Below are 26,318 nucleotides of genomic sequence, written 5' to 3'. Positions count from 1 at the left end.
TGATCTGTATGTAGAATATAAGATGTTTACAATATTGATACAAAAACTGAATTTCTTGTCCTCCAGGTCCCCACTGCCAGTGTGACCATTGAGGGCGCTTCAGCCCTGAACAGAGTGCGCTGGTCGTCGGGGGGGAAGGAGGTGGCTGTGGGCGACTCAGAGGGCAGGGTCTGGATCTATGATACTGGCGAGGTACATGTATTAATCGTTTAAACAGTATGAATCACATCAAACAATATATTGTAGATCAGAATCATTTTTGTACCCGAAAACAAGGGCAGAGTGAACACTCCTGTTTTTACCAAAGTGCTGTGATGCCTGGAGCTGGTGGCAAGTTTAATTAAAAAACGATCCAAGATGTAATTACAGCCTAGGTGCCTAAAGCTTGGGTTCACTACAATGACCGACACGTATTATTACTGTTGTAATTGAGTTGTAGATTTATTAAGAAATGTCAGAGCCTGACCTTGAGTGACTGCTGGAGCTAAAGTAATACCTCACTCCTGATTCTACCAAAGTAAACTGTCACGTGGTGGGAAAAACAGCTACAAATAGTCCGATTGTGTATGTTATTTTAACTGAGTCATGATTTTACAGTTTTGCATTTGCTCAGTACATACTGTAGTCTCGTTTCATGTATATTTGGTTCTCTAACTTTGGCGAAAGACATAAGAGCAGAAATAGGTTCATTTTCTCTCTGTAAAAACCACCACTGATCATTTGAGGTCCCTCAGCTCTGTATGTTTACCCAACTGTCAGTTTTGCCATGACTGTGAGCGTTTGATTCTTCCTCCTCCCTGTAAAACGTCCTCCACGTGACTTTGCCATCACCACAAAGCAGCCAGCCCCCCCACCCGAGCCTGCATGTTCTCTCATGGTTGGAGGGATCTGGTTAGGATCCCCATGTGAGGCTGCGTTAGCCTAGCCACGGGGCTAAATTTAGCATCTTTTTGTTGTGTGGTGAGTTGAGAGGTTCGGCTGAGCTGGGTTAATGGTAACGAAGAGTCATCAATAAAAAGGAGAGGGGTTTTATGACTCCACAGAGGAGTGTGTGTGTGTGGTGGATGATGGGAGTATTCACTTCACTGTAAACTCCCCAAATAGCTAAAACTGGGGAAAAAGTGACAGCAGTAAGGTTTATATGCAAATGTGTTTACTTTAGTATTATTTTATTTCTTACAAACTAGTTTTAGGTGGTTAATCAGCAAGGATAAGGATTCTACTTATGTTAGTCTGTGTTGGAGCTACAACAATAACAAGACTCATCTATCGACAAATGATCACAAACTATTTTGATACAAGTTTTTTACATGAAAAAAAGGGCAGAAAATGCTGTTTGCAACTTCTCAAATACGGACGTTTCCAAGATTTTCTCTGAGCTCGTCATATTCAACTGAATACCTTTTGGTTTTTGACTGACACAAATGGTGAATCCCGTTTTGGAGAAACTGGGATAGACATTTTTCAATATTTTCTGACATTTGATAGATTAGATTTATTGTCCCCAGGGGTCTATTATAGAAGAAGCGATATGTCCTTTAATCTAGGAAATAACCTTCAGATCTATCTAAATGACAATAAAGTTAAGTTAAAGCCCTTATAAGTATGTTGGATGGTTGCCATAGTCAGTGTCTCATGTTGCTTCATCCGATGAAAAGGTCATTTTTTAAAGCCTGAAAAACACTAAATCTCAGTTTCTTTGACACTTAGCAGTCTTACATTTCTCCAAACTGAAGTCACTCAGGTTCCATATACTCAGTGTTCAGCCGGAGCCCCTGCTGCTGCCGGCCCGGCTCTGTGGGGGGGTTCAAAATGGCCGCCTCCCTCCTCCTGGTTCCTGTTTAATTACAGCCTGGCCATGCAGAGCGGTTACAGACAGCCTGGGTGGCGGCCGTGGCTCCTGTCCCCCCCCCCCCCCCCCCCACTCCGACTCCGACTCCCACAGGGTCGGACTGCAGCTCCACACTTAGAGAACAGTTTGACATCCTGTATCAGCGCCATGGTTACTGCCTCTTATAGCATTTCAGACATGCAGAAATATAACAACTATTTGATGGATTGACAGGATTATTCTTACTGAAACGCTTTGTCCCCAATGATATAGGGATGCTGGGTCTTTTTCTCAAAGGATGTAAAGACAATTAAGGGAGCCAACAAAAGATTAAGGCTCTAACAGGAAGTCATAGAATGTGTTATTGGTACCATGATTGCATTTAACATCAAATTATTAGAGTTTCAAATGAAATAAGGATGCAACGAAGGGACATGACCTCGTCTATACCCTAAGATCGGTCAAAACACAGCCTTGTCATCAAGAATAAACTTGTCTTGAATGAAAATCAATAGAGGTTTCTCAATACTCAAATTTCCCCTCCTCGACTACTATCCCCGACTCCCCTCCTCGAGACTTGGTGCCGCCCACAGGAGATGCGAGCGGAGGACTGAGGAGGGGAACCGAGGAGAGAGGAGTGGAAGCAGCAGGCGGTTAGAGAAATGAGAACTCCTCTCCTCTGAGCGGTCATTTTAAAGAGACGTCCATTAATGATGACAGGAGGCACAGCAGCCCTCTCTCTGTCTGATGGACAGATGTGTTCATGATGACTTATATATTTACTTTGATTCATTGACAGTGCGGTATAATGAGACAATAACAGGCTACAGATGCGGACATATACACACACATATATTTATATAAATATATACAATTTCAGAATCAAACAAGTATGAGAGCACTCGCATAATAACGTAACAATCAGAGACTGAATATATCCCCCCCCCCCTCTCTCTGGTCACTGAAATGGGGAATTGAAATTACGGTATTAAAAGTAAGCATAGGACACCAAACCAACTGAGACCCGTCTGTCCGCCGCATCTACGCACTGTACCACACACACACACCTACACACTGTACCACACACACCTACTGCTCCTAAAGCATAATCAGGCTACAGCCGTTGTGTATTTTATTATGTGAAGCACTAAATGGTCTTAGAAAAATATCGACTCTTTGTTTGCAAATAAAGAGAGTAGGCCTGTTATACTGAGTGATATATATTATACACACTGCTCTGCTTTCTACACGGACCTCACAGCTGTTCTCACTGTAAACATCGCGTTGCGATGAAAGCAGTTACTAATATAATATCCAAGGGATGCATGCAGAGCTGTCATTGGCTGAGATAAGTCCGGCCGTGCGTCACGCCTCCACCGTTCCCGGAAATGCATCCGTGGAGGAGCCGTGGAGGAACCATCAGTGTATCCTCGGTTAGAGCTCCTCCAGAGAGCCTCCTCGACGCTCGATGCTCGGTCCACGAAGTGCATTTAGAGAAATGAGATGTCCTTCAACATGGCGCGCTGAAATTCAGTTCCGGGTCACTACCGGAGAACCGAGGAGTCGAGGAGGGGAAATTTGAGTATTGAGAAACCTCTAATGTGTCATTCATCCTTGGAGATGATTCTCTGGTATCGTAACAAGTCATAACACAGCGTGCAGATGAAGCCAGCACTTAATGCCATGTTTCCTGTTCCTCCCTCAGCTGTCAGTGACTCACACCGATGATTGGTCGCGCTTCGCTCGGACGCTGATGGAGATCCGTGCCAACCGGGCGGACGGCGAGGAGGAGGGGCCTATGGAGCTGGATTCATAGAGCAGGCCTCCAGACCAATGAGGGTGGATCAGAGAGCAGAGGGAGCACTACGGAGCCAGATGATTGGGTTAGAGAGGTGTGTGCGGCCTTAAGCCAGAGTCACAAAGGTGGCTCCCATTTAACCTGGCTAAGCTCGCCATGGTATTTTAACCTCTTCCAGAGCAGGTTGTGCTTTGGATGGAAATCCATCATAAAAAGCACCACCATTTCCCTTATCAACTGCTTATAAAATAGCCGTACCATTCCTGCCAAATTCTGTAAACCTAGGTGCCAGAATTTGGAGGGATTGTTTTTAGACGTGCTGGCCTTTCCTACAGATATTCTCTATGAGCGATATATAGAATCTCAGCAAGGGAATACATTATAAATGTAAATGTGTTGGGCCGTCTATAGGAACGCCACTGAACTGAGCTTAGGAATTAGCGTGGAAGCTACATGTATTGTTGGTATACACAGTTAGTGATGCGGAAAATCGGAGCTACAATACTGTGTAAGAAATTCTGCTTGGTTGTAGTGATCTCTGGAAAACTTAAATAAGCCTCCTTTAAAGCTGCAGGTAGCATACATTTTGATTTAACTTAAATATGAATCAATATGATGTTTACTTGCATATGAATGCAGTATAATTCTTCATAGAATACCTATGTGTGGTAAATTACACCAGTCACTCAAGCTTTAGGGTAACAGCATCAACAGTGTGGTCTGCTAAAGCTGCCCCCTAAAGTCTACTTTCAGAAATGGTTTAGTTTATTAGTAGTTATCAGAGTTAACTTTCAATCAATAAAAGTCATTCAAATTGGACAAAAACTTCCAAATATTATACTTAAGTATAAGGTCAGTTGCATCCCGTTTTATAGCGTGTTCAGTTGTCACCATTTGCATTAAGAGTGCAATGACAATGAGTGGTACAAATTAATATATTAACTTACAAATTCACACAATTAGGGTATTCTGCCATCATTGCGCTTTTGCCTTATTTGCAGATTATGAGCAAATCTTCTCCCTAACTCAGAGAACTGCTCCTCTTCTCAGAAGCAGGCAGCAGGAGATGATCCCCTCTGTGTGGATATAGGACTCAAATGAAGCACTAAACATCCGGCTGTATAGGAACGCTCACAGAACCTGATGAAGAAAACCTGGGTTAACAAAGACTGTTGATAACCATCTTTTCTGACTAGGGTTTTGTTGAGCCAGCTAACGTAAAGAAAGCCTGGTTCTCTCAAAGGTACTTCGTAGTGCCGCCTCTGTGAGCTTTATCGGTGTCACTGTAGCATGTGGTGTGTCTCAATCAGTTGTTTTATTTACAGTATGTACATGTTGCTGTTTGGTCCGAACAAGGCCGCTGTTTCCTTCATGGATTTCTTGCATTTGAAATGGTTTAACTGTTGACCTCTTCTACTTGTCCGCCCTTATTTATTTCCTTACTGACTTAAGGTGATTTGTTGCTTGCACCCTGTGAGCCTACAGTATAAACATTGGCAGTCTTATAGCCTTAAGATAAGTGTACTGTGACAAAGCTTTGCACTACTGTAAAATCAAAGCAGGGTCCATAGACTAGTCATGTATTGTTTACAAAATATCACGTTTACTTTATGTTGTGTTGATTTCTCTGTATAACGCATGCATGCGACACATTCCTGAAATATTCCGGAAAGCATAAACATGGAGTTGTCATGGTGACGTTTCCACATGTGGTTGCTTTGCGTCAGAAACTGAGTCACGTCTGGTATCGGCACTTTGTTCCCGAGCAACAGCTGTATATTCTTTAATGAACTGTTCATTATCAAGAGGTATATTGTAATGCAGTGTGCTGGCTGTTAAAACATGTTATGTTTACTATTAAAGCTGATGTACTGTTGTCTTGCCTTTTCTTAACAGCGTTCATCTGGGAGTGAAAATAAAAACTCCAGCACTCAGTTTACTAATATACGATCCTCTTTACTCTCGGTACACATGTTGCTGCCATACAGTAAGGCACGGTTATTACTCACCACATGTAACTCCTACATTCTCAGGACTGTACACGTTTAAATACTCAGTCGTGACACACTACAGACCTGCAGTCGCTGCCAGCTGTCTCTCAGATATTCACACATCTGCATACATTTAGCTCTGAAAGTAAACATTGTGTACATTCAGAATGATACTGCTAATTTACATTCAATAACTTAGTGGTCCCTAATCTTGTAGATACATATATATATTACAATTGAAAGATAAAAATAGAACTATACATATTAAAATAGATGTCTCTTATATACAAAGGTGCTACATTAATGGTCTTTTTTGGTTTTAAAGCAACAAAAAGTCGTTTTTTATCAAATATTCCCCAAAATCAAAGCAGTGGAAGTGTTTTTAAACTTCTGCCTGTGCGTTATACTGAGCCAGTGGAACTGTATGAAAACAAACCGCGTAATAAAACTACAATGTCAATCAAGATTAAAACAAACACTGCACTAGTCCGACAAAGAGTTTTCTTTGAGTGTCTGATAATCGCTCCAATAATCCACGTGGATGCAAATAGACTAATATATGATAATAGGAATAAAATAAAATACTACATTCAAGCCCCCTCTTGCAATAACTCTCTACCAGTGGAGGTTCAGGGGTCGCTCACAGCGGGGGGGGCCACCGTGTAGCGTGGGAGATGGAGCCCAAACTTGTTCTCGATGCCAGCGAACGTGGCCACGGCCAACCTGAAGCCTCCGATGTGGTCGGGGTTGGGCGCCGGGAGGCTGATCCGAGACTTGGGGGTGGGCTCGGAGCCAGCCGGCTTTCTGTGGTGGGGAGAGAGAGAGAGAGACGGGGGAGGACGCCAGAGGCACAGGGAGAGAGAAAAGGTGAGGTGTGGTGGAGTTAGAGGGGAAACAACAAACAGTGCAAGATGTTTTACCAAACACGGGGGAAAGTGAGCGTTTTATTTTCCTTTTAAATCTTGAATTAATATTATCATATTCAGCACTGTTCACCACAGAAATAAACATGTTAATAGAAAATCCAAAGCGGAACAGATCAAATCCCTCGCTGATTTCACAGAGAGCTTTGTGAATGGCTGCCAACACGGACAGCAAAGCAGCACAGATCAACTTCCCCAAACCAAACCCTCCTCGGATCTGCACATGATTTTGTTTCACTGCGAGTCTTCAGCTACATGAAGAAGCAACACACTGTCATACACGCATGTGCCGCACAGCTGTCCATTAAAAGAAGAGCTTTCTCATTCCGAGAGGTTCACCACCTCTCTCCCCACTGGACCTTTTTAACTTTAGGAAATGAGTTAATTATCCCAGAGAGACTTATTTTAAGAAGCAAAACGAGCTCATCTTAATCCTAGAAGAGGGGAAAGTACATGTGGGCGCTGCCTGCCTGATCACACGCTCTCCAGTCTGAGAAAATTGTCACATCCAGAGCGCTGAGTGAGAGCTTCAGTCTGTGAGCAAATGTGCTCGGAAATTATTTTTGGATCTCGAGGACATTTCTTTCTCTGTGGTGGAGGAGGGAGGACACGCACCGAGCGCAGCTACTGTGTGTTCAAATTAACCCCATTGTTCTGGAAGCAGATGGTGTTTTATAGGAGGATGAAGATGTAATATTATTTTTTTAGGCAAGGCAGGAAGATATATGGAAGCTGTGAGAGAGACTTACTGTCCTCCAAAGTCAACATAGAACCAGCGCTGAAGGAGTTCATAGGTCACCAAGGTCACTCCAAACTGAGGAGAGGATCTGAACACACGAGCTGCAGGAAGGAGAAGACATGTGTTTATTTAAATTGATTCGTAATGTTTTTTATTTCAGTGTCATTCCAACACATGTGGCCCATTACATTACAAACAGAAGAAAATGTATCCTGTGCCTTGAAATGACATAATGTTATCTGAAAAAACATCTTTAAGTAACAGGCTAATAAATAAATAAAGCAGGCCAAACTCCAGTAGCCTGAGAGGTGAAACCCGGGACAAAAGTAAAACTGTCAGTTTAAGATTAGACATTGGCCTCAGCGAACATTACCTCCAGCTCCTTTCCAGAAGGCCCGGGGTCCCTCCTCTCGGAGAATCTTCCAGAAGCAGTCCACCAGGCCGCTGTAGGTGGTCTGCCCGGCCCGCGCCGCCACCTGCAGCCGTGTCTTGATCACGTCAGCCGGGGTCACCAAGGAGGCCGCCGGCATGCCTGTGGAGAGGAGAGGGAGAGCCGTTTAGTCTTGTGATGCTTTTCCTTCTCAAACATTACGATGTGTTTGACTCTAAATAGAGCAGACATTTTAAAATCAAGCCCAAACAAATGAGATGATTTGCAGAAGCAGCCATCAGAGATCGAATGAAGCCTTGCATATCATCCTAACTACATCTGATAGAGTGGTTTCAGCACTCTTTGTTCATCTTGGATCTTGACCATCTTGCCGCATACGTACACTGTACTCAAGTAGGGGCCGGTTCCTTTCACTTCATCATCAACTAATCCATACCACCAGCGAGGCCATTATTTAATCTCTACTTTTTTCCTTCCTTTCCTCCCTCTCCCACTTTCTTACAGCCGTTTGAACAGGGCCAGACAATGTACGGTAATGAGAGCAATGCACACTGGGCTGAGAGTGACTGGCTGACTGGAGGGAGGGTCTGCGGAGCCCCCACTCCAGCCACTTCAGCCATGAATGGGCTCAATCATTGATGGCTCGGTCATTACCATCAACTGCCCTCTTGACGATTTATTCTGACTTCTTGGTTTTTGTAGCGGCCAAACGAGCTATTCAGAAAGCCTAATCAACTCAGCATTAGGTAGCAGACCGGCACCCGGGGGAGACTGACCACCTGCGCTGAACTGAGCGGAGGAGAGGAGGAGGAAGAGGAAAGGAGAGAGAAGGAGAAAGAAGGAGATGAGCGGAGGAGAGGAGGAGGAAGAGGAAAGGAGAGAGAAGGAGAAAGAAGGAGATGAGAGGAAGGAGGAGGAGAGAAGTAGATGAGAGGAAAGAGGGGTAGGAAGTAAAGGAAAAGGAAAGCAAAGAGAAGGAAAGAAGAGAAAACGACGAAACGAGAAAAGGAGAAAGGAGAGGGAAGAGGAGAGTTAAGGACACTAGACAGAAGGATAGGAGAGGAGAAGCAAGAGGAGGAAGAGGAAGAAAGGAAAGTAGAGGAAGGAAAGAGGAGGAGAGAGGAAGGAGGAAGACATAAGAGGAAAGGAGAGGAAGCTTCCTGTGTGGAAACTTGTTGAAGAATAGTTCATGTAGAAAAAAGTTTAAGAACAAGGGAACTAAATTAGACCTGATGTAGAAACTCCCACTTTCCAAAAGAGAATATGTTCAAATACTTGCAGAATAATGGCACAGTGGGATGTCATATAATATCAATTATGCACTTTTTTTATGTAGCAATAGGATATTGTGTTTGTACCACTTCATTTAGCCTTTAAAAGGTGTTTCACCAGTGTACAGCACTAAAACTGTTCTTTTCATTACAGATGACGTATTGTTGTGTCTTAAAACAGTGGGTTGTATCGTGAATATGAATAGGGAATAATTATATACCCTATACCCCTCATTTACCTGAAGGGGCTTTAAAGTCTGCACACTATAAACCAGAACTTTTTCTCGAATTAGATTAGAAATAACTCCAAAATAAGGGAACAACCTTCAGGAAAAAATAGCGAGATAGAAGTCTGATTTGTCAAAGGTTACTCCATGAAAGCCATGGCAGAGATTGAATCATTGGTTGCTTTTGTATTGATATTATTTGTTTGTGGCCGATGCAAACACAGCTGTAAAATTACAACAACAAAAAAACACATTATGGCTGTGAGACTAGTGGTCAAAACTCTACAGGGTACCTTTAACATTGATCTGAAACAAAAAAAAAGCAAAACATTCAGATTTAAGAACGAGGAACCAAGTAACTTAGCAAATACATGATTACCCATTGTTGTTGATGGTACTTTACATGACTAAAGACTGAACATGTACTGTATACTGCTCACAGTGAATAAGACCACACATTCCCTCCATAACTCTCTCACATACAGATTTCACATGAGTTAGAGAAGTCCCTCTTCACAGACCAGAGTAATGCCTAGCTAAATAATGCTGTGCAAACTGAGCGTGTAATTCAATTTCCTGTGCCGACTGTAAAACACTAATTGCCAGAATGCTGTAACCGCTGATAAATACATGTGAAAGAGGGATGATAAATGTGTGGAAGTAACGAAAGAAAGAAAAGAAATCATGAGGCTGGTTTCAGCTCGGAGTCTGTGGGCCGTGGCTGCCAGTCCTGTGGTGAGAGACCGGAGTAAAAATGGAGGAGGGAGGCAGGATTTATGATTTTTCCATGTTGTGCTGTGCCTCTGCGTCGAAAAGAGAGTGCTGCTGACACATCTCCGAGGATTCAACGCAAATAAGTATTTTATGCAAATGTTCCGAAGCCTTTTAACTCGCAGGGGAGTGCTGGTCTGTTAAGAGTGTTTACTTTATCGGTAAATCGAGCATTCTTTGCTCAGTGTTATGACAGATAACCTACAGACTGGACTGTATGCATTCCTGCTGGGAGAACACACATAAAGTATGCACAAACATCTGTGTATGTGCATGTACAGTGTATTAGGATTGGAACGCTTCCCTGTGAGCCGTGTTGGAATCTGAGGCGCGTCCCCGCTGCAGAGCTCCAAACCCCGTCCCCAGCGCAGCGCAGCGCAGCGCTCTAATTAGCAGCTACCGTCTGCTGGCTCCAAACTGAACTGGTCTGAGGCGAGGGCCGAGTGAGACCTGCTCTCACACTCTGTTAAAAGACTAAAAACTGGACCCCACCAAGAATTGTTATAAGCTTTAGTGCTCTGCTCATTGAACCAGGGGGACGTGTTGATGATTTGGCAAAAATGTCAAGACACTCAAGATAGAATGATGTTTTTTCAGGTAGTGAAAATTGCTACACCTTTAAAATGCAACATAAGATTGTTAATTATGTCCCCAGGCATCATGAGATTCATAAACCCTGAGAGTTATGTCTCGAGATGTTTGCAGTAATGCAGATATTAACAGACTGAATTACAAAGGTTGAGATTTTATTGAATTTTTCTATTGGGGGTCTAGATTAGGCTTTTTCACAACGGCTCATTACGGATGATCACAATGCATTAGATTACATTTTAACGCTAGTATAAACAATGTTTGTATATTTACGTGGCTATTTGTATGTGAAAGGGCTCATCGATGGTTTGATTTTGATTGTGTGATTGTAAGAATGATCTTATAATTAGTATTGTTTAAAGGGAAACTTTGCACATTTTCCACCTGCTTTGTACCGTTAATATGTGTGTGGTATGTGCAATGACATTTGTGGAGATCTGTCATTTTGTGTCTTTCGGCAGACTTTTGCCAACGATGAGTGGAGCTCCCTGCGTCTGGAAGGTTTTTAACTTCATCCTAGTTTTTTTTTCAACCTGTGTATCCGTATGATTATTATTACTTTGTTGTTTTGTTTTGTTTCCCATTGTAAAGCGTCCTTGGGTTTCGTGAAAGGCGCTATAAAAATTGAAATTATTATCCTACTTCTCAATTTTTCTGTTCAGAATAACAGGCTGAAGTATTTTACCTGCCAGCGCTCCAGCCAGGAGCATCTTGGCCGGCCCTATCCTGCCGTCCTCCTCAGAGAAGTGAGCCTTAAGGTGGGCGTAGCAGGGGAAGTAGATGGCTGAGAATGGGATGTCTCGCAGGAAACAAGCCTTTGAACCCTAGAGCAAGACACACAGGGGAAAAGCGAGATGTTAGGTCATGTATATAAAGAGTTAAACCTTTAGTAAGTAGAGCAGAGACAGAGTAAAGGCGCTCTGGTCTCTGAAGATGGATTGATTTTTTTATAAGCCACAATATTTAAGATGTAGATATTAAAGCCTCAACTGATGTTTACTGCCAAGAAATTTCTTCCAAAAGACTCCCGAAGCTCTTAGGTCAGAGTGAAGTGCCGACCACAACATGTCAAACACATCATGTCTCTCCATATGCAAACGATCTGTGTCGTGAGCAGCAGGTGAGGGAGGCTCCAGAAGCAAGGGCTGACAGAAAAGAAAAGCGCAGAGAAAGACAGACTGGCTGACGAAGATGACTCCGTGTCTGCCACTGTAAACACACTACAGTATATCATCAGGCCTATTGAGTTTTCCTGCTGTATTTCAAGCCTGTTGGCCCGCTGCCAGCGTCTTGATACAGCAGTTACAGTCAACAGAAGGAGTTAAAGCGCCGGGCGGGGGTGTCCCTGTTTAGGACAGGCTTCATTTAACTCCTATGGGATAATCCTTTGTTTCCCACACACACACACACACACACACACACACACACACACACACACACACACACACACACACACACACACACACACACACACACACACACACTACACACACCACACACACACACACACACACACACACACACACACACACACACACACACACACACACACACACACACACACACACACACACACACACACACACACACACACACACACACACACACACACACACACACACACACACACACACACACACAGAGGGAGGATTGGCAGATACCTGGGCTATCTCTTTCCCTTTCTTTTCTCAGGCACTTCTTGTCTGTCTGTCCCTCTTGTTGGCTGCTGAAAGCTGTGAGATTCTATCGAGGCAGGACAGACAAGCAGCGTCACAGGGGCTGGGAGTAAAACTTTCATACCAGGGTGATGTTGTTGGGTGATACACTTGGCAGAGCGGCGGCAGCTGAGAGTGTGTATTGATTCCCAGTGGTGTAAAGTAACTAAGTACATTTCATTTCAAGATTGTTCTTAAGTACTGTACTCAAGAACAATTTTGAGAGACTTGTTCTTTACTTGAGTATTTCAATCTTTGCTACTTTGTCATTCTACTCCATTGCAATTATGTTTTGATGCTTATACTTTTGTACTTCAACTTACGTGACATTTTGATTACAGGACTTTCCTACACTCTGGTACTTCTACTTTGACCTAAGTACAAGATCTGAGTACTTCTTCCACCTCTGTTGATTTCTACGACACAGATGAAGTTAAATTATTTAGTATAGTAAGCAAATGCAAAATGCTCCATAGATACAATACGTGCATAAACATGAGTTGATGTTCCTACACTGACAGCTTTCCCCCAGTGATGAGTGGTGGCGCTAGTGCGTTAGCCACCTCCAGTACCAACCAGTAGCTCCATCAGCGCAGGGTGAGCGTCAGGATAATTACCCTGACAAAGGCAGCTCTGTGCCTGGGTGCAGCCCCTCCGGAGCCAGCCCGTCTGGGGCTTGCAGGCTGAAGCTCGTCTCCACCCCGCCTCCCCCTCCCCCCTCCACCACCACCACGGCCGCCAACACCGTTACTGCTTTCTCAACATACTTTGTCTCCTCCCTATGCATGGACAAGGAGACCAACACAATAAAGCATGTGCACAAGCATGCACACACTGCAGCATTCTCACAGACAGTTGAATGGAGACAGTAGCTTTGTGGACACGCAAACACTTCAACATACTGTAGTCATAAATATACAGGGAGGGAGAGCACTTGCACACAAACACAGGAACAAGAGGCAGGTAGACGGAGACAAGAGGAGGCTCCGCACTGCGTTACTGCCTTGTTAAAATAAGTTAAAGGTTTACGTGGAAGTTGTGAGTTAACAGGTGGTCACATCAGCAGAGAGAAAAAAAGAGACATTATATTAAACTGAATATCTTTGGCTTTAAGACAAAACAAGACATTTAAAGACATCACCTTTGTCTTTCAGGAAGTAGGTTTGACATTTTCAATATTTTCTGACATTTTCTATAACGACTATTAATATAAATTAATCCAAAAAGGAATCGCTAAAGAAAATAATATAGTTGCAGCAGACCCGGCGCCGTGGGAGGGACAGGCTACGATGTATGTGATATCAGATGAAAAACAGGTATGAAATACTATATGACAGTAAAACAAGAATATCAATCAATCAATCAATGTTTATTTATATAGCCCAATATCACAAAAGTTACATTTGTCTCAGTGGACTACACAGTTTGTACAGAATATCAGTATGACAATACGACACCCTCTGTCCTTAGACCCTCACATCGTACAAGGAAAAACTTCCAGAGAAACCTTTCAGTTTAAAGGGAAAAATCTCAGGGAGAGCAACAGAGGAGGGATCCCTCTCCCAGGACGGACAGACGTGCAATAGATGCCGTGTGTAAATTGAAAAGATAATACATTTGCAAAATAGGTAGAATAGAATACAGTTTTGAAAGGGGAGTGATTTGTAAAATATCCATAAAGAAAAAGAAAATCTGTTTACAGTTCTGTTTCATCTGGGTGTTGAGAGAAGTATCCATAGATCTCTTCATGTTGCTCTCAAAGTGCACCAGATTGATGCTTTTAACTTCAATATTAAAAAATAAATCTTCCCAGGGGAGCATGCCCTCGGACCCCCCTAGAAGAGGTGAAGTCCGCCCCCCACTTATAAAAAATAGCACTTTACCCTGCTTACACCTATATGCCGTGAGCTGATAATCGAGCCTTCATTGTAACAGTCGCAGGTACACTGTGTATGTGCGTGGGGATTGTTGCAGTAGAAAATTCCACTGTAGCGCCCGGTACCTTAATGGGAAACCCTAAATGTTTGAGCACCCTCTATGAAACGTCCCCCACAGCACCCCTAAAATAAAATCTCTGGCGCCGCCACTGGCCGCAGCACATGGCGGTTTTGTGTGCCCTCCCATGAAAATCATATGCCCTCTCTGTAGATTTGTTCTGGTGCCGGGTCTGAGTTGCAGCCTTGTTGAAATTGACAGTGAAGATAATAATTACCAGACTAGGTAAACTTGTCCTTTCCTAGGAAGGCTAGATCTTTATTGAAAAATAGTTTACTACTTTTTTGACAAAACACATGCCATCATCTTACTTGCAAATGAATACAACCACAGGTATGAGATTGACATTTTCACAGTTGATTGTGTTTACAGTTAAAGAGGAACGTCCCCTGCAGTGCTCCATTAGGACTTATTTGTCTAATTTAATTAGACATGCTCTGCTTTACCCTCAGGGCTAATGTCCTTGTCTCTCTAGTTAAACTACTAATGTTAGCATTAGCCACAGCTCATTCATTGATTCCCATAGCTCTTATGTCCAACTGGAAGCATACAAATCCACTAAGTGTCTGTGTACCTTACAGCTGTTAGAAGTCATGATTATTATAAGAATCATAATTATAAAATGCAGAAAATAGTCTTTAAAACACACCGACGCAAAATCATTTTTATATTAGCACCTTATGAACTACAATCTTTCATGCTTGCCTTACGTTGGGTGCATAATATCATAAAACTCTAATAAGGTCAAACAGTGCACTGTAATTTTAAACCCTGTGCCATTGAAAAATATCAATTATGGCAATTAAGGTTAAATACAGCTTTTAGCATAAATGGTGTCTTTTCTTGTTCTTGAACAGAAGACCACATGGAATTGTTGATTTAAATTGTGGCTGATGTGGGGGGAAGTAACGTATAATTGTGTTAGAGTTCCTAGCAATATCACATATGATTTAGTCATAACAGTAATGAGAAATAATGGATTGCTGTGAAATTGTGAGGCTGATGAAAATACAATAGAATGGATACTGGACGTCTAATTAATCTAGTCACAACAAATCTAACTGTGATCCAGGAAACATGGCTCTGGGCTTCCTGCACGACTCCATTAAAGATAAATGAGAGTTACAATTTGAAGTTATGTCTATTACATCAAAGAAAACAATGTCTAATAACCTCATAACCATATGTTGTATTGGCCAGACGGGTACATCTCTTCAGCCTATTGATTGCTTTTCAAAATGAATACCCTAACAGTTGTATTCTGAAATAAATGAGGTACATGCTTACATATATTGGTAATTAAGAGACTAAATTAAATATTGTTTTTGTGGGTTTTAATGCAGGAGGACAGATTGGCATGAAACCATCATGGAAGGTTAAAGTTATGACGGGGAATTTTTCCTTGGAGAGGAGCGGAGGAAACGTTGTTTTTGTGCATTTCTAAATTCACAGAAATATGTAACAGCACTTATTGATCCTACTGTGACTCCAGCAAAATAGAACTACTGAACAAAATACTTCAGGTATAACTTTCCCAGTATGTAGTCTGTAGCATTTCAAGTTAGCTGCCTTCAGGGATTATGCTGCTCTTCATTCTACAGATTACATTACAAATAAGTACAAAACAAAGTATGAAAAGTCTAATTTCTTGTGTAAAATACAGATATTTATACTTTCAGAAAAGTTGTATAAAAACGGCCCTTTCATTTGCACTTTACATATCTCTTCATTTTATATTTAATAGCAGTTGAATTGCATTTGCATGTTAAAACTCTGCATATTCTGGTAAAATACAAGCAGATAACATCAACATACTGTAGCAGGGGTGGAAAAAGCTACTCGAAGAACGACTTGTGGCTCAGACATGTGCACCTCTGACCCCTGCCATGTTTCTCACCTTGTAAAGTCCAAAGAAGCCGAGGTCTCTGATGACGGACAGGGCGCTGACCCTCGGCCCCGTGGTGATCTCTCCTGCCACCTGCAGACGGATCTTTACAATCTCCAGAGGGTTGGTGAAGATCACCTGGGAGCCGCCAGCCTGATGGAACACAAATAAAACAATAAATAAACGTAAAAGAGGAGACAATGGATTGGAGACTTAAGTCAAACATGAAACACGACAGCTGAAAACAAAAACATTGTCTCCTATACGGACATAAGGATTGTTTTACAAAGCAAGGCACAGACAATGAGAAAATGCTGGGGGGGCCTGAAGCAAACTGAATAATATAACTAGAGATACATACATACACACACACACATATCCGACATACAAGTATAGTGTATATATACTACCATACATCCATATCTATTCACATACGTACAAACGTTTTATTGTGGATGTATAGCAATGATCCTAGAAAGAGAGTTGGAGTGAAAATCAATAAAGAAATGAAATAAAAAATATATATAAGTGAAAACTGAAAACTGCCTTTAATATAATGGCTGCAGCAAACAACACCCAATTATGTCTGTCTTTAAAATGAGATTTCAAGTGTGTTGTTGTGTTCATTTAAACATTTCGATTGAATTTTTTAACAAAATCCAGATATATTTTTGTATTGCTTGAATTGCATTAAGTGATGCAACTTAATAGTGCCACCTCAGCAACCAGCTGCAAAACAAATGCAGAGAAAAGGAGGAGAGGAGCGGGAAATCCAGCTGATGCAGAGGAGCCTGTCAGCTGTTTGTCTTCATCACTCAGGCCCTGCGGGGACTCTGACTTCTCTCCTTCCCTCTAACCTCTCACCGTTCTCCAAACCTGTACTTGTGAGGGCAACAATACTGCGGCGTGTTCAGACTGGTGTGTGTGTGTGTGTGTGTGTGTGTGTGTGTGTGTGTGTGTGTGTGTGTGTGTGTGTGTGTGTGTGTGTGTGTGTGTGTGTGTGTGTGTGCATTTCAGGTCGGCGGGGCTTTTTAAGTATAAGAGGTAGCTGCGGAGGTACAGTTGCGGCGAGACGAATGGTTAACTGCGTCTAGTCGGGCAACATGACGGCATTTCCAGAATGCTTCTCCATACTGAGAAGTGTTTACACCGTTTGAAGATTCATATTGAGGGCTTTTTCTGACTTCTGTGCCTTCCTTTAACGGTCTCTCTTTTTCGTTTTGAATGTCCTTTTTTGTTTTTTCTCTCCCTTCTTCTTGCTTTGACCGCCCCTCAAACGATCTCTCTCATCTTCTCTAATGTTGTCTCTCTCTTGCTACGGTTGCCAGTGGTTACGGTAGCTACACGCAAAACGGCGGCACATTGCAATTAGATAGCAATCGGTTGCCATGGTGCCATTTCTGTCTTAAACAGTCTGTTTGTTGTCGTTTCGCTCCTTTCCCCCCCTCCTTCAGTCAGTTATGAATGATGGATTGTGCCTGTCGCCTCCTGCCTTACGGGAAGCCATCAAGCTCCAAATCTGCAACATGGGCCAATTTTTTTCAATTTCCCTCAGTTTTAAGTGTTACCATATATTGCCTAATAGAGGAGAGGGAGGAGGGAGACACACATATCATAATAGTCTCATTGAAGGTGTGTTTTCTAAATAACACACAGTATAGGCTGTGAATAGCAGGAGGGCTGCCGCTATAAAGCTGCTACATCTCACAGCTAACTCTTTATGAGTTGTTTTATGGAAATAAACTCCTTGATTACGTGCTGGCTAATAGCGTGAACATCAAGAGGCTATTGGCTTCAGCCTCGAGCAGTGTTGGCTGCTTCAATTGGATACTAATGAGTCTGGAGATGGAGATGTTGTTTAGTCGAGGAGAGTAAACAACAACATTGTTCAGAGAGACGCGCTGACAATTAGACCCGACAACATGAGAGAAAAAGGAGTGACAGTGCAAAGCTTTCTCTGCACTTCAACTGCACGTTCCTACTTTACTGTGGAACACCCCTCCAAAAACGTTTGAGCGTCCGGGACGAATAGAGGATGAGACAAATAAACAAAGTGGGCTAATGAGAGAGAAAAAGAGGGTGAGACAGAAACAAGACAGAGGTGTAGTCCAAACAACAGAAGTGAGGGAAGGTCGAGGAGGAGGCAGAGAGGTTGAGGGTTGTGATTATGGAGTGACAGCGTCGGCTGCTCTCTGATGATTCCCAGGTAATTACAAGGCAAGGTGATCCTTAGAAACCTGGGACGTCAGCACCTTATGCACGCACCACAGCTCCTACCAAGAGCTGAGGAAAGTTTCAAGAACCACCGCACGAGACATTCACACGCCAAAAACTCCCTACATCACTCCATGAATAACACTTCATTTGTACTGACCACCCTTATTGGTCAGTACTTATATGTGCAGGTCTTGGTGTGTGTATAAGATTCTTTGATAATGTTCATAAGGCACATCAGGCCTGAATAAGAAACTCATTACAAAGACTTAAACCAGCCATGCAAACTGTGCTACACTCACAACAAACACGAACAAAGTATTATTGTATTTTGACTCTCAGGCTCACCCTGTTCCCTCTCTCAGCAATGACCCAGTAAGTATTTTGTGAAACTTAAGTCCTAAAATGCAGGCCAGTAACTGCCAGATAAGCATCCCGCCAGCTCAGTCAACGGGGCATGCCGTTCTTACCAAATAATCATTAGAAACTGGCAACCCAGCACTGCGGCTTAATGGTGCTGAGCCACAGGTTTAGAGAGGGACAGAGGAGGGAGCAGGAGAGAGAGAGAGGTGAGAAGAGGACAGGAGCATGTTTAAAGGGGACAGAACAACCAAAAATCTAAAATACATATTCAAGTTGGAGTTGTATTTTTCTAGCTATCTATACCCGCAAAGAATATAGAAATGGAGAAGGAAGCATGCATCTACTAATGGGCAAGAGGCGCACTCAGTGACGGGTGTAGTTTGGTAGAAAGAAAATAGTTCCTACATGAAACTGCAACGTCTTTGAATAATCTTCAGTAACCGGGTCATGATTCCTGGAAAGAGACATTACTGTTGAGGTTTTCCAAGTATTTTTTACACATCACAAGCCAAGAGCAATCTAGTTCTATTATATTTGAAAGAAGGCAAACATCTCTATGGCTGATATTTCCATCTTCCAACTCACACTAAATAGCACTATTACAGGAAAGAGGAAGAATATGTATTTTTATTTTTGGGTTAAACTATCTCCTTTAGAAGACATTTAAAAAGGCAAGAGAAGACGAAAGATGAGGATCATTGATAAAGGAGGACACAAAGACGCCTCAAGAGAAGTTTACGGCACAGAAAGTGAACATTTCACATTGTTTTCCCACTGTTCTTCCTTCTTCCTGTCTCTGTCCCTTGCTTTATAGACTGTGGACCTGAGGCTGACACTGTGGTCCAAAGCAACACTTTCACAGCTACCAAATGATATAAACAGATTTCATGTGCTGTGGCTGGAGCCTCACTAAAACAGGGTTCAGGAGGGTTCGACATATCTGTGCGTGTGTGTGTGTGGTGTGTGTGTGTGTGTGTGTGTGTGTGTGTGTGTGTGTGTGTGTGTGTGTGTGTGTGTGTGTGTGTGTGTGTGTGTGTAAGATAAAGTGGCAGGCAGAGTGCAGTGCCAGCACTAACACCGGGGCCTCAGCCAGGATGAAAGGAGCTGTCACGACGGCTCACTGAGGAAAAGAGGAAAAATCCATCCATCCACACTCCTCTCCTCTACATTTATCCTCTCCTCTGCATCTGTTTTTGTTTTGCTCCTGAATCCATATGGGTTTGTATAGAATAGGGAACCACTACTTTTCACACCCAGTACAGCGCAGAACATTTCTTCAGTAAATTAACTTTCCTGTGGTTGCTGCTACACTTTTTCATTTTTGTCACAATCTAAAATCGTTCACATAAAAAACAAAATTTACAGCAAATCTAGTGTGCTAAAACATTATTCAAAACATATTTTTAGAACTAATAAGGTCAATTGAATGTGCCTGAGTGGAGCTAAACCCATAATGACTTGTGTATCCTGAAATACTTTGCTTTAGTGATCAGCATCAAAAGAGGGTTGAGTGAAAGACCTTCTTTCATTTGCTCAGGCTAAAGCTGCCAGCCTTAGTGTGTGTGTGTGTGCACGTGTGCGTGTGTGTGTGTGTGTGTGTGTGTGTGTGTGTGTGTGTGTGTGTGTGTGTGTGTGTGTGTGTGTGTGTGTGTGTGTGTGTGTGTGTGTGTGTGTTGGGGGTAGTCTGTGACAGCTCAGTGATCAAAACCTATGATGGGAGGGGAGCAGGTAACAGACTGGTAGAGGTCTCAGGTAGCAGCCGCTGTCAATCTTCATCTCCTCCGTGTAGGTGTGTGTGTGTGTGTGTGTGTGTGTGTGTGTGTGTGTGTGTGTGTGTGTGTGTGTGTGTGTGTGTGTGTGTGTGTGTGTGTGTGTGTGTGTGCGCACCTGTATACTCTTCTGTTTGTCATACATGCACACATACGCGAGCATGTACAGTATAAGCATTTGCCCTTTCATGTGTGATCTCTCTACTTTCCATCAACAAACAGAGACTCCTGGACTCCAAACAGCTCCGTGTCTGTCTGCTCAACTGTCAAAGAGGCGGCACTCAGAAAACCCGTAAACATAGTTAAGAGATGTATGCTGTCTTGGTACTGTATATACTGTCTGTGTACTGTGCCAGATAATATCAGTACAGTGCACTTGAGGAGCCAGGGTAATGAAGAGGGTGAGAGAGAGAGGCGTCATGTTTTGGCTTTTATGGAAAAGAAGGTGAAATCTGAAATATGTAATGCTGACTGTATTTGAGAAAATTACTTGCACACTGTTGCAAATATGCTGAATATTTCAGGCCATATTCACACTGACAACAGTCTTATAGAGGTTTAAGGAGAGATTTGGGTTCTGGGAAACTAAGTGAAGAACTGAGTCCCTAACTGTGGCTTTAAGATGTTATGACACCCTCACTCAATCAAGAAACTCTGCACTGCTGTTTTAGTCATTCAGAAATCACACCATAATTGCATAACAGTATGTTAGGTATGGTCAGCTTTCAAATATAAAAAAATCATTCTTAATAAGTACTGAGAGCAACCGAATGCAACAAATAATGAAGGCTTTTTAACGCCTTTTTTAAAAGTTGGGTTATTATCACTTTTTTATGCTGTGTCCAAAATCGCTTACGGTGCACTTTATACACAATACGTGTACTTTGTTTGACATACTTAAAATCTACAGTTTTCGGAAGCTGAGCTGTCACTTCCTGCAAACACCTGATAGCAAGAATGATAGAAAATGCAAACCTGTCTCGAAGGCATCCTCGTTGCCATATTGCATTGTGGGATATGTAAGCCACTGTAACATCAGGTGTTTGATTATTGTTATATGTTACTGGAAATAGTATGTACTTGATGTACGTTTGAGATCTTATTAGGCTTTTTGTATAAAAAAAAATCACACACACTGTTTAAGAAAACGAAATAGTTGGACTCACCACTAGTTCTACACTTTACTTGTAACACATTAAGTTAACTTACAAATCCACCAGCCATGATCTCAGCTGCCAGCGGGATGGTGCCGTCTTTCTGTCGAGTCTTTCCTCGCACAAAGTCATTCACCTAAAAACACAAAGGTCAGGCAAGAGATTTTCAAACGGGTATGGTAGAACATGGTATAAATGTACAGTAGATATACATTGTGTTAATGAGAACCTGGAAATGCAGAAAAATGACTGGATATAATAATGTTGCACTATACAATACAGTTCATCTTTTGCTCTTTTTTTCTTTTCATTTTTCATTTGTCTGTGTGTATGTGTAGTATCTATAGCATCATGTAAGTTAAGAGCAATGAAAGCACCTCATGGATATCTCTGTGTGTAAATGTGCATTTGTGTGTCTGTGTACTTTCGCAGTGACTTACTGTGAGCTTTATGGCTTTCTCGGGCGCCACACCCAGTAGCTGTGGTACGAGACCTATCATTAGAAAACGAGGAGATGATTAGAAAAAAAGAGTGCTGTGGTACCCCCACTCACTCGCACACATACATATACATATGCCACTTCCACACACTCCACATGATGTGTGGCTTCCCGCTGCATGCGTCCGACCCTGCAAGATCCTGCAGACGCTAATGAAATCTATTGATGTGGAGTGTGGGGACATCAGAGTAGCAACAAGAGAGAGAGGAAGAAGGGGGGGAAGAGAGGAGGAAGAGAGAGAGAAACTGCTTCCCAGAATAGGAAAAAAGGGCAGAGTATAAAACAAACCGACCAAAAGTTTACGCAGACCTCAATTACAACCCAGAGCAGGGTAAAAATAAACAAAATAATCACAACGGAGCACAATGAAACTTGGCCCCCTACCCAGCCCAAAGGCAAGGCACACACACACACACACACACACACACACACACACACACACACACACACACACACACACACACACACACACACACACACACACACACACACACACACACACACACACACACACACACACACACACACACACACACACACACACACACACACACACACACACACACACACACACACACACACACACACACACACACACACACACACACACACACACCCACACACACACACACACACACACACACACACACACACACACACAACACACACACACACACACACACACACACACACACACACACACACTTCCTCAGTTACAAACACAGTTGATATTCTACAGTAGTTTTGCTGCGAGGCCACACACACATAATCATATAGTCAATTTGGCTTGGCACAAAGACCTAATGCCTGGACCTCATGAAAAATGAAAAAGTTATATAAATGTTTTCCCCAAATGCCGACACACTTTCAGCACAGAATAAAGACACACACATGTTAGGAAATGAGAAAATACAGCTAATTTATTTTTGGCTAAATCATAAAATAATGCTCCTATTTCTCATTTGTTAATGAAATGTGACATTAGTTTTGTGCCAATGTTGCCCTGCTGATTCCACATTCTTTAGCTAAGCAGAGTTTTTCAGTAAAGGCACTTTAGGTACATAACTACAGTTTGGCTGTCAGGATCCCCGTCTGGCCATCTCTCTGGAGCCAGACCTGTCTGTCTCTGCGTCTGTGAAGCCTTTCCACCCTTCATGGCCTTTGTATTTCCCACAGATATTCAAGCATTCAAGTTTCCTCTCGGGAGCCCGGTGCTGTCAATCAGAACCATGGGATTTAAAAAAAGGCCCCGCCACCGTTCCTGGGGACTTTTCTTTTTTCAATCTTTCTTCAATCCGACCCCAACAATACGGACACAGACACCCTAACCCCGGCTCCTACAGACAGGGCAGGTAGTCATTAGGGATGTCGTGCCCTGGTATGTGCGTACCTAAATGTAGCAGTACCTGCATGTCCGTGTGTGCATGCCTACATACTTGTGTTCAGTGTCTGTGCACAAGTGTGTAAGTCCAGACATGCGACATCACCACATCTTGACACATGCCTAAAGGTATGTGGCCTTGCGTGTGACGTTCTTTGTCCTGCTCTGAAAGTCCTCAGCCAGCCGGTAATCACTTCAAAGGAGACAGGTCAGCAGAGAGGTGAACTCATACAGCCTCCTGTCCACCCTACACTTTTCTTCTCCCCTCCACATTTATTGTCCCCTCTACTTCTTCTTTCTTCTCTCACATCTCAGCTCTCCTTAAAAACCTGTTTTGTAGATTTGACTACCTGTGGGTTGATTTTCCTGAAAAGCTGCGTGTATATACACATTTTGGATGGATTTATTTTAAATGGTACCTAAATGAATTATGTACCTTATAAAATATTATCAGAAAATCGATTACTCCCCGCGTGTCACGTTTCAATCTTTAAGATAGTCGGTATCTTTTTTACACGATCGCTCCAAGAGGAACAAAGCATCTAAAAAAGTCAAACTCCTTGATCAAATAAAGTAAACAAGGGTCCCATTTAACAACAGCTAAACTATATCCAAACATCCTTTTACAAACTCACAACTGCAGTACGGTCACTACTTCCTAAATGCATTTCCACTAAAACCATTGTATTTTATGGGCTCAAGAAGGAGTACATTGCCTGTGCAGGTTTGCATGGGAAATGGGAAATGATGTGCTTAAATAATAAACCTGGCTTATTTAAAATGCAAGATGGATGATGCATGGAGTCCTTAAAGACGCTATCAACTAGTTTGCAACAACATTTTACAGTATGCCTATATTTGACATTACACATGCATACTAACCTCGGTAAAGGCCGAAGAGGCCCTCGTAGCGCACCACCTTCCTGAAGCAGTCGAAGCTGTTCTTGTACATGAGCTCTCCCACCAGGGAGCCGCTGCCCCTCTGGTTCTGCATGCGAGTCTTCACCAGATCAATGGGGTACACTGCTGTGGCCCCCACAGCTACAGAGGAATAGAACATGGTTATTGATATTGGTCATGTTGTTTATTCTTAATACATGTATTCACACAGGTGATTTGTTCACACAGTTATGATCGACACCATCGGTTTATCTACAATTGTATCCCCCCCTTACTTTCTTGTGTTTTCCAACAGTAATATAGAGAAGTTTAAGGATGCTACAGAGATAGTTGAGTACGAGTAAAGAGAAGAGAATGTTGTTAGGCTCATATTGTGTTTAATGATAATAACTTTAAGCCTACATTGAAGAATGACCTGTTTGAAGTGCAATTAGAAGTGTAGATCAAATGAATTCAATAAAAACATAAACCAAATCATGAACAGAAGGCATTCATTATGTTGAAAATAGCAGTTCATGAGAAATGTGTGCAGTTAAAGCTTCAGTTTGAATTCTTGTTCGAACCGTATAGAAAGAAGTAATAGAGTCGCTGTGAGCATTACAAACACATTTCAGATTACTGGCTTACAATGGGGTGGAAAACAAACAAAAAGCAGGTAACTCTGCTCAAGACAATTGGAGAGAGGTGAGAACATATGTCTTTGTAATTCGGGTGTGTTGACCCTTTAAAAAGGAAGAGGAGGTAAAGGCGGAGGAGGAAGGGGAAGTCTGTGGGGTTGGGGTTAAGAAAGACGTGGAAGTGTTTTGATTTCCAGTGTCTTTGGCCCTTCAGACGGACACAAACAAAAAGAACCGACCCAAGGCGACAGACTTAATTAGAGAGAGGCCGAGGCAGAAGAAGGGATGGCGGACCCGTACCTCCTTATTAAGCTGTCTCCCTTGGGATAGAAGGAGGAGGAATGAAGGGAGGGAGGAGTAGAAAACAGTGGGGAGTCTGAAGCCAAACACAAGGCCTAGGCACCACCCGTCACCCCCACCCTCACCTCCCTCTGATCACTCACAGAGGTACAATAGAATCCACACAGAAGGGTTTTCCCAGAGAGCCGAGGGACGGGAGAGAGGATGGTGAAGGGCGGGAAAGAGATAGAGAGAGAAGCAGGGCAGCAACCGTTGCTCTTGTAAGCAAGGGGAAGGGCAATAGAGGGGCCATTGTTCTCTCTCTCTCTCTCTCTCTCACCCTTTTCTTATGAGGACAGCAGAGGGCGAAGAGGGGGGGGGGCAGGCAGACACGCAAGCAGGTAGGTGGGGTGAAGGTATGCAGGGAGCCAATGGGGCGTGACTCTTACCCCCTGCCACAGAGCCAAGGGAGAACCTGTAGGCCGACTCGGCCACCTGGGTGAGGATGGGCCGGGAGACGTCACCGCCCAACTGCTGCTCACACAGCGGGGGGGGGAGACAGGGGAGACAGAAGACACCATGATTTAATAACAGAGAGACATGACACTGTTTTAGACATGAATTTTTCTCCACCAATCCAAATGCACTCCAATACTTTCTCTTACAAGACATTGGACGCCACAGATCTGATTCCACCACCCTGCAGGCTAAATGAGAGGCTATTTAATCAATCAGTGGTCACACCTGCTCTAAAGTGTTAGAGAGCATTTCCTATTTTCATGATGGACATTTAAAACAGTAAAATGGTCAATTAATACAACCCTGCAGACAAGTAAGAGTATAAAGCGTGTTGAATATATGAGTAAGCATGTGTTTTTTGATAAGTGAGAGTGCACAAATACACAAATAAAGATTATGTGATGCCAGAAAATTGTGAAATGAATACCAATCATTACTTCTCATAACTTGAGAGGACGTCCTTATGACTCTTGATAACTCTGAAAGCAAAACAAG

The 26,318-nt window shown here is 42.8% G+C and overlaps 2 protein-coding genes across 2 annotated transcripts in view; one reads left to right on the top strand and one right to left on the bottom strand.

Moving 5' to 3' along the window:
* Positions 1–5,506, top strand: part of LOC117562892 (cytoplasmic dynein 1 intermediate chain 1) — a 55,816-nt gene extending 50,310 nt beyond the window's left edge. The window contains 2 exon segments of the mRNA XM_034240843.1: positions 67–192; positions 3,537–5,506. Of these exon segments, the coding sequence (XP_034096734.1) occupies positions 67–192; positions 3,537–3,647 (237 nt within the window). The 3' untranslated portion in view covers positions 3,648–5,506.
* Positions 5,507–6,112: 606 nt separating this feature from the next.
* The window catches only part of LOC117562891 (calcium-binding mitochondrial carrier protein Aralar2), a 50,069-nt gene continuing 29,863 nt past the window's right edge, over positions 6,113–26,318 (bottom strand). Inside the window, exons 11-19 of the mRNA XM_034240842.1 lie at positions 25,754–25,838; positions 24,391–24,549; positions 22,069–22,121; positions 21,684–21,764; positions 16,141–16,281; positions 11,219–11,357; positions 7,656–7,814; positions 7,293–7,383; positions 6,113–6,424 (exon numbers count right to left, since the gene is read on the bottom strand). Of these exons, the coding sequence (XP_034096733.1) occupies positions 6,250–6,424; positions 7,293–7,383; positions 7,656–7,814; positions 11,219–11,357; positions 16,141–16,281; positions 21,684–21,764; positions 22,069–22,121; positions 24,391–24,549; positions 25,754–25,838 (1,083 nt within the window). The 3' untranslated portion in view covers positions 6,113–6,249. The remainder of the gene's footprint in view (positions 6,425–7,292; positions 7,384–7,655; positions 7,815–11,218; positions 11,358–16,140; positions 16,282–21,683; positions 21,765–22,068; positions 22,122–24,390; positions 24,550–25,753; positions 25,839–26,318) is intronic.

This window comes from Gymnodraco acuticeps, unplaced genomic scaffold (assembly GCF_902827175.1).
Source record: "Gymnodraco acuticeps unplaced genomic scaffold, fGymAcu1.1, whole genome shotgun sequence".
Lineage (NCBI taxonomy): Eukaryota > Metazoa > Chordata > Actinopteri > Perciformes > Bathydraconidae > Gymnodraco > Gymnodraco acuticeps.
Note: the sequence above shows the minus strand (reverse complement) of the source record. Positions and strands in the feature narration are given on the sequence as shown.